We start from the raw sequence: 13,380 nt of genomic DNA on the forward strand, positions 1-13,380 counted from the left end.
GCACAAAAACAAGATTTGACATATGGCATTAGCATACATCGGAAAAGCCTGCAGCTACACAGTCTAAGCGTCTGACACCATTTGTGGACAGGAAAGCACACATTGAGGTAAGAAACCACTTTTTACCAAAGTTTTTGGCACTTTCCTCTTAACTGTCAAACAATGCAAAGAAACAGGGATGAGAGCGGGTCCTGATGAAAAAAAAGCAGAAAATCTGAAATAAGGGGGGTCCGGGGACACGCCCCGGGAATTTTTTTTTCAAAATGAGACCTTACACACCCAGGCCTAGACATCAAGCATTTACCACTGGTGGCCCATTGGGCCAGTGGAGTTGAAAAGTTACTGGCCCAAATGGAAAATATGGTGGCCCGAATGCACGCGGTACCCGAACCACGGCTGCTACAGGCAGCCGCTGCAAGCACCACAGGTGCTTGTACAAAGAGGGGGGTCCAGGGGCCCTCCCCTGGAAAATTTTGATTTTTCAATTCATATTCGTGCATTCTGGTGCATTTTAAGGTGAAATTAATGAAAATAAGATTATTCATATTTTGCTAACATTATATCTTTATTGTTTGTTTGCATTTCTTGTTCTATCAATTTCTTAGTTACATTTAAAAATTTCCTTTGTTCTTGTTCTGTTTAACACATGCTGTTGATTACTGTTTTACATTAATTGTTTGTATAAGTTTTAGAATAAGCTAAGTTTTGCCTCACCATGCAACTCACTTGTCTATAGAATAAGCTTTGCCTGTAACCCACCCTGTGTGATGGAGACATATTTCCCTTTTTTGTCATGGTTTCAACTTTGGCTCATATATTCTCAACATTGTAGATACTGAATTCTCACCACTGTAGATATTCTTATAGAAATAGAAGTACAATTAACTTTTTAAATACACCTTTATATAATAGCCACAAGACACACACAGGCCAGTCCCAAGTCTGGATGAAAGGTGAGGGTGGCATACTAACCCTCATCATGCTGGATTTAAATGGGCATTTTTATTGCCCATGAAGAAGTTTTATTTCTTAATTAATAAAATATCATGAGAATCATTGACAAACCATACATTTCCTGAAAGGGTGGACTTTGGGGAATAATCTAGTGAGATTTTTGCAAAGCCTTACCTGCTCGGGGGTGATTTATAACCCTAATTACCTGTTAATTAGCTAATTAACAGGTATGTTCAGGTGAGCCAAAAAGGGGTGAAATGCTGTATTTTTTAATAAGACAAGATATAAACACCAAATTTTCAGGATATGTCCTTGGGGGAACTAGTAGTACATTTTTGCAAATTCAGCTCATTTGCATAAATCGTTGCCATGGCAATAGCAGATACCCTAGCAACTGGGGGTATACTGGGTTTAGCATGGTCTGGTTGTACCAGAGAGGGTCAGAATAGTTATTTTTGTTGTAATGAACTAATGTAGACCTAGTTTGGCTATTTTGATAGATTTCATCATCTTTGGATATTTGAATAATATAATATATGGGATCAGATCTAATTTACCACATTATTTTATTTGTTCTATTTCAGTCATAGCAACCAACATTTATACTTCATTCTTTAATCACTAAAAGTTGATACACGTGTAGCCATATTTCTTGGCAGTGTATCCTGAAATTTTGATATTAATATACAAAGTCTGAACGATTTTACACCATCTGAAGCTAAAGCGCGTGTGTTGAAATGCTGTTTTACGATTTGGCGAGTTGTAAACCGAGCGTGACGTCGCGCGCTCTGATTGGCTGCCGAGTTCAAAATGAAGCCGTTCGTTAACACCCGATAGTTAATTTATGCACGATCGTATTTAAACTGTTGACCTGGCCTTTGGCCAGGTTGGGGAGCGTGGAGTTTGAACATATTTCTATTTGAATTTCACCGTTCTGATGGTCTCCTTGCCGCAACCGTCTTCGTCTACAAGATGCTATTTTCCTGCCAAAATGACGCTTCCGAACAGCGCCGAACATCTTCGAAGATGCACGAAGACGACACACTCCTGCCGCGGAGCGGAACGTGACGAAAACAAAGATGGCGGACCTCGTATCAAAAAGGTGCATTTTACAATTAATTTCTTCACAATTCTGGGTAAAATATGAGTAATAAAATTTGTTAATTTGTAGAGAAAACGTACTGGCCCGCCCGGGCCACTGTTTGGCCAAATTTAGTGGCCCGAACTGGCCCGAAAGACATAAAAAACACCGCCGGGCCATCGGGCAAGTGCTAATGTCGAGCCCTGACACCCTATTTCCTGAAATCTGAGATGTAGTTAATTAAAACACCTGATGCCTATTTTAATACTTATTGAAATAAAAACACTATTATATAGAACAATATGCATCAAAATCAGTATGTGTATTGCATTAATTCAAAATAATATCTACATTTTATGGGGACTGGTTATTACTCATTGTCAACATCACTTGTTTTTCTAAAAAAATGTCCATTAAAATCCGTAGTTATTTACAGTTCCATTAATAATTCAAATTTTCATATATTCAATATATTGAATTAAATAAAAAACATTCATATCTTATGGAAACTGACCTTTTCCATTACTTGTATATGATTTCTTCACAATGTCTATTTAAACTTTAAAGTTATATAGTTATCAACACTGTCAGCTATAATTCAAATGATCATATATTCAATGTATTCAATCAAACAAATGGATATTTTATGGGGACTGTCTTTATCTTATTGTCCACATCACTTGTATGCTTTCTTCAAAAGGAAAATGTCTATTTACACTTTTTACAGTTAAGTTATTTACAGTTCCCAGTTATTTTTGAAACAAATTTTCATTAGATCATTTAGAATTCTTCTTCAGCTTCTTGGCCAAAGCCAAAAGCTCATCAGTCCTCTCTTTTTTCCTTTTTCTTTCATTAGCCATCTCCTCCTGTGTTTTTACATGCTCTAACCTGGCTCTCTTCTGCTCTCTTGCTTTCCTTTTGCTTTGCTAAACTTGTTTTTTATACCAGCATCAATTTCGCGTACCTTCGCTTCATCTCGCTTGTCAATAGTATTCGGCATCTTGAGAAAAAACGCCGATTAGAGGAGTGTATTTTTGATATGCAGCTCACGAACATGTGTAAGTTTTGATAAAAGAAAGCAGATGTGGGTATCTTTGTAAAAAACTGTTTTGATTGGCTATTATGGTCTCGATGTCGATGTTTTGACCAATAACAATGTAGATAACACGAATTTTACATCACATTCAACGAGATTTAAACGAGACTAAAGATGGCAACTTACAAATAATGTGTAAACATCGTTGGAGTTAATAAAGTTTGAACAGCATGAAGGAACATACCCCAACCCCCCGAAATTAATTTTAAAAAAAATTCTCAACGGATTTGGCATAATATAAAAAGCTCGTTTTTTACTCAGAAAAAGCGGAAATCCGCCGAAAAGCGGAGAACTCTCATCCCTGAAAGAATATAACATATCCTAATTATAGAGAAAATTTTCAAATTTAGAATGAAATGCTACTGACTTGACATTTAGATCTAGTTTTGAGTTACTTACAATTGCAAAATCATGAAAATACCTCACTAAAGTAATTTTATGCAGATAAAACTTATTAAATATTTAGATCTACTGCAGGCTAAGTTTAACTAATCCAATGTAGTTTAGTGTACATGTGAGTCTTCGTAATACACAATAGAACAGTTCGTGAATCTAATAGGCTATAGGCCTGTATGCTTTTGCATTAAACTGTTAATGTTGTAGTTTAATGCTTCTCGAATTTAAATATTGTACATGTTGATATATATATGTTATTTACCAGCTGGGAGGTCCGTATCGTGAAATACCGTGACCGAGGTCTTGAAAGTACTGAGAGAGGCCCTCTGGGCCAAGGTCACGGTATTTCACCATACGGACTGACCTTAAGCTGGTAAATTATTTATTTTTTTCTTTACCAAATTCTAACAGAAAACGAGAGCGCCTGAAAGGGAAAACCGAGCCGCCATTTTGAATCCTCATTCACAGCTGTAATGCAAATGGCTTCCTCCTCGGTATACAAGTGCACTTCCATGGCAGGAAAAAAAAATACATTTTGCCGCCTATGTAGTCCCCTATTTATACAAATAGGAGTCATTCAGGATTCAGCCATGTTTTTGCTCGGCGTTAGCAACAGTTAGAGGTTTTTAGCTTTCTCCTGAAATGTTTTTTTATTTCTTCTTCCTCAGGGGAGTAAAACTTGCTTTCGCTGTGAACACTGTCGTTATCGCTATCCATGCTGTAAAATTAATGCTATTCTCCTGAGAAATGCTGGAAAAAAATAAGATTTTTGATAATTTTTAAAATAAATCTTATTAAAAAAAAGATAAATGTTGACAAAAAAATGCTACCATGTTTGTTTGCTGTTGTGAACGAGCGAGTCGCCAGAGGTCCGTAACCGGGGTCCATACCGTAGGATACAGACCCGCTCGCCAGCCAATCAGAGCGCAGGATTTGGACCGCGAAAAAATTTGCAGATTATGTACTGTGATTTTAACTTCTTTTAAAACTTATTTTTTCAGGCTTAAATCTTAGCTTTTGCTGCAGAGAAAACTCTGGCCGTGAGTGATGTAGAAGATCTTGTAGCCTTGTGTAAAGAAGTAGCTAAAAAAAAAAAAAAAAAGCCTTGGATACACTTCACGTGGCAAGAAGTAGTGCAACTGACAAGCTGATTCATGGACTGAATCAGACAGGCAGTCATTTCTTAAAGACAGTGAACCACCCAAGAAAAAGAAAAAGCATGCTGCCAACTTATGATGTGTAATTTTTCAGCAATATAATAAAGTTATGAGCTATGAAATAATGTACATTGTGTTTTTTGTATTAACTAATTTTCAAAAATGCTATCCTGTTTCAGTAATATTTACTGAAAATAAACTTAAACATCATTACCATTTTTAATAAGTTTTAGTAGCCCTCCACTAGTCCGAGGAGTGGAGCCAGTCAGATGAAATACCCCTCAGTGATCACGAGATTTCTTGAAAGTGTGAAAAATTATGTTCTTGTAATTGGAAAGTTTGCATGCATTTTATTCTAAAAGTTTCTCAAATTTTAAAATATGTGACCCCTCACCGAATCCAGGGACACATGTCGGCTGAAACGAATCCGAGATAATCGCAAAAGAAGCATTTTTTTTTCGAAATTTGTGATTTTTGTTTTTTTCCATCATGTGCAAGTTGAGATCTTGAAGAATGCAATCAGTATTTCAGATAATAGATTGTTTTGTTGGAAAAGCATACATTTTTTGATGCAAATTGTCTCATTTTTGTCAGGACTGTAGCCTGCTGGGGGTGTGTGGGTAAATTACCATATGGGCCATTCACATGATGATTTAAGTCTTTTTTTTTTTTTCCGCGAATCAGCTGTATGATACGAGCTGAGTGCATGGCTACTTAGCTGCATACAGGCGTGTGATTTCACTATGGAATGAGGAAGCTAAACAGAGCGCAGAGGAGCTGAAACACCACGAAGCAAACAGACACACGGTATTTACATCGGAGATAACCATTTCTAGCAAAAAAAAAAAAAAAAAACCGCAACCTCGTTTTCCAGATTGAATGGAATACTTGAATGATCGGATGATACACGGACCGTTCTAGGATTACATTCCATCGGAGGCATTGGTGTGTGCAAGGCGCCGTTTCTCTTTCTGATGGGGTAAGTTTATTAATCTAAGGCTGTGTGGTTATTTTTGCATGTAACGGAGAGTGTTGTGGTTTGATTAAGCCTAGGTCACAACCGGACGTACGATTTTTTGGCCGTGCGATTTTTGGCGTTTCCCAAATCGCTGCGTTTTTTTTTTGTTCGTGGAGAAAGACGCGCGTTGGCCGTAAGTTTGTCTTGCAACCTGAAAAAAACGTAAGCGCCCGTAGAGTTTGTTTGACATGACAAAGAACCTCTGCGGCCGATCTGCGGCTCGAAAATCAGCACATCACACGCGCGCTCTCGTGCGTTTCATGCGCGCCCTCCGTGCGTTTCTTGCGTGTAGACCAGCCATAGGAGCACATACCGTACGGCCGGTTGTGACCGAGGCTTTACATGAAACTAGTGTTGTGTTAGTTGTGTCATCATCGTGCTATCTTTCTTTCTTACGGTGTGAGTAATTTTTCAACCACAAAACGTTAAAGTATACTTTAGGACTTATTTTTGTACTTCATAATTGTGTTGGGCATACTTTGCATGGAAGGAAAATTGACGTGGTGATCTTTGTTTACATGAAAGTAGCATCGTGCTAGCTCGTAGGGAGTAGGGCTTTCCTTAATGTCATGCAAATGAGCACCATTATGTGCCCGCCCTGCACCCAGAGTAGCTGAGATGGAAAACTTTGAGGGCGATTTTCTCCCTTTTCTGTTTTAAGAAGTATACACTTTCAAAAGGCCACACATTCTTCAAATATTGTCAGATCTCCACATGGAAGGCATCATTGGAAAGCTTAGAAACTGTACTTTCTGAATCTGTCAATAACTCAAAATGCCCCCGGGCTGACATGTGTCCCTGGATTCTGTGATCTGCCACATATGTGCTATGAATTCTGGGAGAAGGTCTTGGCTTCTGGGGGCCTTTGGCCTCCAGACCCCCCAGCAGGGCGTTGCCCCTGCCCCCACACCCCCTGGCTTGACATTCACTTTTTTTTTTAGATATCCTCAGTGGCATGCCTGATCCTCTAAACACGTTTCTCTAAATCACACTCATTTACTTTACTGCTTGGAGCAGCTCAGTGTAAACAAGTCAGCTATGACATCATCATCATCATAATGTTCGTCTGGACGCTCATCGTAATGTTCAAACTGATCTTACGAGTCTGAGAAACAGATTACATCATCAACATTGTAGCCAGTGAAGTCAGGAAAAAAAAAAAAAAAAACACTGGAGAACGTGCTGTTAGAGGAAAATAATCAACGACGGGATGGTGTGATGAAGCAGGGTTACCTTTACCACATTAACGCCGATGATGATGATTTTCCTCTTACAGCGTGTCCTCAAGTGTTTTATTCCTCCTGTATCACAGCCAACGGTTTATTAAAGAGCAACGCGGGATACTTTTTATCCATTTATAGCTACATGAAACACTTAGCCGCTATAAAACATCATTCCCTTTACCAGCCTCGGAAACTTAGACCAAAAAAAAAAAAAAAATCAGCTTGTAGTGTTACTGGGAGCGTAAAACACCAGAGACTCCTTCCATCATGCCATCAGGTTCAATCCTATAGTACAGAAACAATAACCTGCTGTACAAGAACAAGTGCGTTGATATCGAACATGTGCTTGCAGTTGCGTTAAAGATTAAATCAACACCTTCTGATCAACCAGCATTAAGAACTCGGAATGAAGAGTAAATTAAAGGATAAAGCCTCTATCCAGACTGTTGACGTCCATATGAGTGAGACATCAGTGTGAGTGGGGATCAGAGCTCAGCACCAGCAGGTATTTGGTATTGAATAGATTGCCTTGTACTGCACTGGAGCGCTCCTGAGAAAAATAAATCAGAACGGAGTGATTGATCGCACCTCTAAAACAGCCTCAGGCTGCGGCTCGGTGCCTTTCGAGAGCGGAGTAGAAGAGCAAATCAGACGGGGAGAAGAGAGAGAGGAAAAAGGGGGGAAAAAAGGCAGCTCACTCTGTTTGATGAGCCTCTTGTCGGCCACCAGGACGTTCTCGGCGTCCACGACGATGACCTTGCCGTCGCGAGGGCCCACGGCGAAGTTGTCAAAGCTGACGTCGAGCAGGTACAGAGCGAAGTCGAAGTCGTTGTTGGTGAGCTGCTCGGCGATGTCTAGCAGCTGCTTGGCCAAGTCCACGCGCTTCTCCCACGGCGCCTCGTAGAAGCTCCACAGCTCCTCGCCGACGTAGTTCACAGCCACCACGCGCCCACACGCACCCAGGTACTTCGCAAACGGCCAGCCCTCGTCTGACGGGAAACTCTGCACACACAAAAAAAGGTGGAGAATTAAATTTTCAGATTTCCACCCATCGACAGGGAAACCTTTGTCAGCAACAACAAGCCTCGTCCTTCTTGTTAATAATTTGTGTCCCTCTGTGAAGAAAAACTATTTCAGCCTATTTGACCTTGCTGTGACCGTTACCTCATCTGGATCAGTCCCAAAATCTAATCAGGTCATCTGCTGCTTCTATCTAAACCCGACAAACATTTAACCCCTCGCTCTTGACACATCTCGTTATCGAAAATAAGAATCTTGGACGAGGAGATGGACACACAAACAAGCTGAAAAGATATAAAGCATCTGAAATGGGGAAGAAAAACAAACAATAGAAATACATGGATATACGGTAAGAAATAACACACTTGGGGACATGCTGTTAATGTAAACTAATCCACAAGGTGTTTTACTCCTCCTGTATCACAACGATTTGCCAACATTTACAACCATGTCTTTATTAAAGAATGATACACATGTGCTTTTTATCCATTTATAGTCACATTTAATGTGTCGTTGAACGTCCATGATGCACGTTAGTTCCTGTTCTCAGTTATGTTACAGTAGCAATAAACATCCATTCCCTCTCGACAGTTATACAGTTGTTTTCTCGAGCTCATCACGTTACAGAGAAACCGTAAAAAGTGCCAATTCCTGAAGACTTGGGTGACACGGGGAGAATGTACTGACTGCTACAAAGCACCGACACTGGAGACTCATTCCAGAAATGTTAAATAAACACCTTACACACACACAACCCCCCCAACACTTCACAATTAAACTTCAATGATTATATGCTTATTTTATTACATAACGTTTATTTGAATGTGTTTATCATTAGCCATAGATTTTCAAGAAGTCCACGTTTAAATTGTTACTATGGAAACATTTATTTGTCAGATTAATATAAACCTGTGATTTGACAGCGATAACTCAGAATTTTCAAGATTAAAGTCATAAATTTATGAGGAAAAACTCTGATATTCTCTCAAGATTACAAAGTGATAAATTCACACAAAAAAATCACATTTATAAGAAAAAAAAACCAAGTCCTATTGATGAACAAAAATTACAGATTTACAAAAAACAAAACTTAAAACAAAAAAGTTATAGGAAATGTAGTATTTGTAGTCTACATGGATCCTTGACAATTTTTTGTTGTTGTGTCTTGTAAATTAGGGACACGCGTTTGTAGTAATCCCTGATGTGGGTGGAGCACAGAAGCACGACAGGCGAGAGTTGGTGTTCACACAGACACTTTATTTTACTTTTTATCATCAGCTTTTCAGCTTCTCTCACTCACACCGTCACACACACATGTTCTGGCCGGGCCGCTCTTCTCTGCTCTCCCCCTCCTTTTATACTCCATCCCTGCACCAAACACACACACACACACTAATTGACACCAGGTGTAATGACTTAGCCACTTACCTTCCCCAACCCCACCCTCCATTCACAGACTGCTGCTTGGCCACGCCCCCGCTGCCACAGCATTTTTCTCCCCTCGTAAGTTAGGGACACACGTTTTTCCCCTCGTAAGTTAGGGACGCACGTTTTTCCCCTCGTAAGTTAGGGACGCACGTTTTTCCCCTCGTAAGTTAGGGGCGCACGTTTTTCCCCTCGTAAGTTAGGGACGCACGTTTTTCCCCTCGTAAGTTAGGGGCGCACGTTTTTCCCCTCGTAAGTTAGGGACGCACGTTTTTCCCCTCGTAAGTTAGGGACGCACGTTTTTCCCCTCGTAAGTTAGGGACGCACGTTTTTCCCCTCGTAAGTTAGGGACGCACGTTTTTCCCCTCGTAAGTTAGGGACGCACGTTTTTCCCCTCGTAAGTTAGGGACACACGTTTTTCCCCTCGTAAGTTAGGGACACACGTTTTTCCCCTCGTAAGTTAGGGACACACGTTTTTCCCCTCGTAAGTTAGGGACACACGTTTTTCCCCTCGTAAGTTAGGGACACACGTTTTTCCCCTCGTAAGTTAGGGACACACGTTTTTCCCCTCGTAAGTTAGGGACACACGTTTTTCCCCTCGTAAGTTAGGGACACACGTTTTTCCCCTCGTAAGTTAGGGACACACGTTTTTCCCCTCGTAAGTTAGGGACACACGTTTTTCCCCTCGTAAGTTAGGGACACACGTTTTTCCCCTCGTAAGTTAGGGACACACGTTTTTCCCCTCGTAAGTTAGGGACACACGTTTTTCCCCTCGTAAGTTAGGGACACACGTTTTTCCCCTCGTAAGTTAGAGACACGTCTTTCCCCTCGTAAGTTAGAGACACACGTCTTTCCCCTCGTAAGTTAGAGACACACGTCTTTCCCCTCGTAAATTAGAGACACGCTTTTCCCCTCGTAAATTAGAGACACGTTTTTCCCCTCGTAAGTTAGAGACACACGTCTTTCCCCTCGTAAGTTAGAGACACACGTCTTTCCCCTCGTAAATTAGAGACACGCTTTTCCCCTCGTAAATTAGAGGCACACGCTTTTCCCCTCGTAAATTAGAGAGACACGCTTTTCCCCTCGTAAATTAGAGAGACACGCTTTTCCCCTCGTAAATTAGAGACACACGCTTTTCCCCTCGTAAATTAGAGACACACGCTTTTCCCCTCGTAAATTAGAGACACGTTTTTCCCCTCGTAAGTTAGAGACACACGTCTTTCCCCTCGTAAGTTAGAGACACGTTTTTTCCCCCCGTAAGTTAGAGACACGTTTTTCCCCTCCTAAATTAGAGACACTGTTTTTCCCCTCGTAAATTAGAGACAGTTTCTTTCCCCTCGTAAATTAGAGACACTTTTTTCCTCGTAAATTAGACACTTTTTTCCTCGTAAATTAGAGACACTTTTCACGTAAATTAGAGACACGTTTTTTCCCCTCGTAAATTAGACACTGTTTTTCCCCTCGTAAATTAGAGACACTTTTTCCTCGTACATTAGAGACACTTTTTTTCCCTCGTAAATTAGAGACACTTTTTTCCCCTCGTAAATTAGAGACACTTTTTTCCCCTCGTAAATTAGAGACACTTTTTTCCCCTCGTAAATTAGAGACACTTTTTTCCCTCGTAAATTAGAGACACTTTTTCCCCTCGTAAATTTGACACTTTTTTCCTCATAAATTAGAGACACTTTTTTCCTCGTAAATTAGAGACACTTTTTTCCTCATACATTAGAGACACTTTTTTTCCCTCGTAAATTAGAGACACTTTTTTTCCCCTCGTAAATTAGAGACACTTTTTTCCTCTCGTAAATTAGAGACACTTTTTTCCCCTCGTAAATTTGACACTTTTTTCCTCATAAATTAGAGACACTTTTTTCCTCGTAAATTTGAGACACTTTTTTCCTCATACATTAGAGACACTTTTTTTCCCTCGTAAATTAGAGACACTTTTTTTCCCCTCGTAAATTAGAGACACTTTTTTCCTCTCGTAAATTAGAGACACTTTTTTCCCCTCGTAAATTTGACACTTTTTTCCTCATAAATTAGAGACACTTTTTTCCTTGTAAATTAGAGACACTTTTTTCCCTCGTAAATTAGAGACACTTTTTTCCTCTCGTAAATTAGAGACACTTTTTTTCCCCTCGTAAATTAGAGACACTTTTTTCCCCTCGTAAATTTGACACTTTTTTCCTTGTAAATTAGAGACACTTTTTTCCCTCGTAAATTAGAGACACTTTTTTCCTCTCGTAAATTAGAGACACTTTTTCCCCTCGTAAATTTGACACTTTTTTCCTCATAAATTAGGGATGTTTTTCCCTCGGAAATTTGAGATTTCTCTCTGGTAAGTTTGTGACACTTTTTTTTCCTCATAAATTTGAGATACTTTTTCCCCTTGCGAATTTAAAACACTTTCTCATAAATTTGATGCTTTTTCTCATAACACTTGACACTTTTCCCCCCTCGTAAATTTGTGACACTTTTGAATATAAACCTGTAATTTGCTTCTGAGTGAATATCCGAGCTGCAGTTACAGAGAAAGATCAACATCGGATTTGAGAATCCAGCGTGACTGTGGTGTAAAGATGAAATAAACAAGGGCGCTGGTTCATACTGAATCTCTGAGCAGAAAGCCCTGAGACGGAGCTGAACATATGGTCAGCTGAGGGAGCACACGGAGGTTAATTGCTGTACTCGAGGGCACAATTCTTGGACGTGAGCACTGTCGTAGAGAACATCTTGAACCATTTACACGTGTGCGAGTTCACACCTGCTAGTCTGAGCCCCAGAGCCATCACTTCTAGTGCTCTGAGTCTTTCACCTCAGGACTGATGACAACAAATCTGAGATTTCACTATTTTACAGATGATATAGAATTACCCTGAACACTATGGCCAAGTTTACATTAGACCGTATCTGTCTCGTTTTCTTCGCGGATGCACTGTCCGTTTACATAAAAACGCCTGGAAATGCCGGGAAACGGGAATCCGCCAGGGTCCACGTATTCAATCCAGATCGTGTCTGGTCCGGTGCTGTGTAAACATTGAGAATACGCGGATACGCTGTGCTGAGCTCTAGCTGGCGTCGTCATTGGACAACGTCACTGTGACATCCACCTTCCTGATTCGCTGGCGTTGGTCATGTGACGCGACTGCTGAAAAACGGCGCGGACTTCCGCCTTGTATCACCTTTCATTAAAGAGTATAAAAGTATGAAAATACTGCAAATACTGATGCAAATACTGCCCATTGTGTAGTTATGATTGTCTTTAGGCTTGCCATCCTTCCACTTGCAAGTGGTAAGTGATATGCGCTGGGATCACACACACAGCGGCTCAGTCCCGAATCACTGCTCGTGCGCTTCACTCGTGCGCTCTCTGAGCTGCGCAGGGCCGGAGTGCGCACCCTCCAGAGGGCACTCGCTGTTCAGGGCGGAGTGATTTGGAGCGCAGGATGCCTGCGGAGCCGAGCGTATCCGTGTATTGGTGTTGCTGTGTGCACGCGAATCGTGTATTGGCGTTGCTGTGTGCACACTAATCGTTTTAAAAACGTTAATCTGATGATCCGCTGATACGGTCTAATGTAAACCCCACCTAATACGACAAAATATTTTATCTATTTATACCGGTACACATTTTGAAATTAAACTTTTTCTTAACCTGGAAGAGAAATCCTCAAATCCTGAATGCTCATTATGAAGGATTTTTATTTATTTTTTTACAAATAAATAACACTAATTCCACAACAAAACTGATTAAAGTGAATTAATCTCATTTTATTGACTCGTGGAGCTCATTTTTGTTTTTTATATCCTGAATGTCCTGCATGACGGGCATCATTTGCAAATAAACGTCTTCAATACAAATAAAAAATGAGATCCACAAATCAATAAAACAAGCTCATTTGTGTCTTTGTTTATTATTTCTTTGTCGACTTTGTATTATTATGGATGTGAATCGCTTACTGTTTATTTACAAAAGCTCTCGATTTTATTTTTCTGGAACGCCCGTCATCCAT

At 40.2% G+C, this 13,380-nt stretch overlaps 1 protein-coding gene across 2 annotated transcripts in view; it reads right to left on the reverse strand.

The window, feature by feature from the left end:
• dipk2ab (divergent protein kinase domain 2Ab) overlaps window positions 1–13,380 on the reverse strand; it is a 142,353-nt gene that overhangs the window by 13,799 nt on the left and 115,174 nt on the right. For both annotated transcript variants that reach the window (XM_060920735.1, XM_060920736.1), the window contains exon 3: window positions 7,624–7,927. In XM_060920735.1, the coding sequence (XP_060776718.1) occupies window positions 7,624–7,927 (304 nt within the window). The remainder of the gene's footprint in view (window positions 1–7,623; window positions 7,928–13,380) is intronic.

This window comes from Neoarius graeffei, chromosome 5, assembly GCF_027579695.1.
Source record: "Neoarius graeffei isolate fNeoGra1 chromosome 5, fNeoGra1.pri, whole genome shotgun sequence".
Lineage (NCBI taxonomy): Eukaryota > Metazoa > Chordata > Actinopteri > Siluriformes > Ariidae > Neoarius > Neoarius graeffei.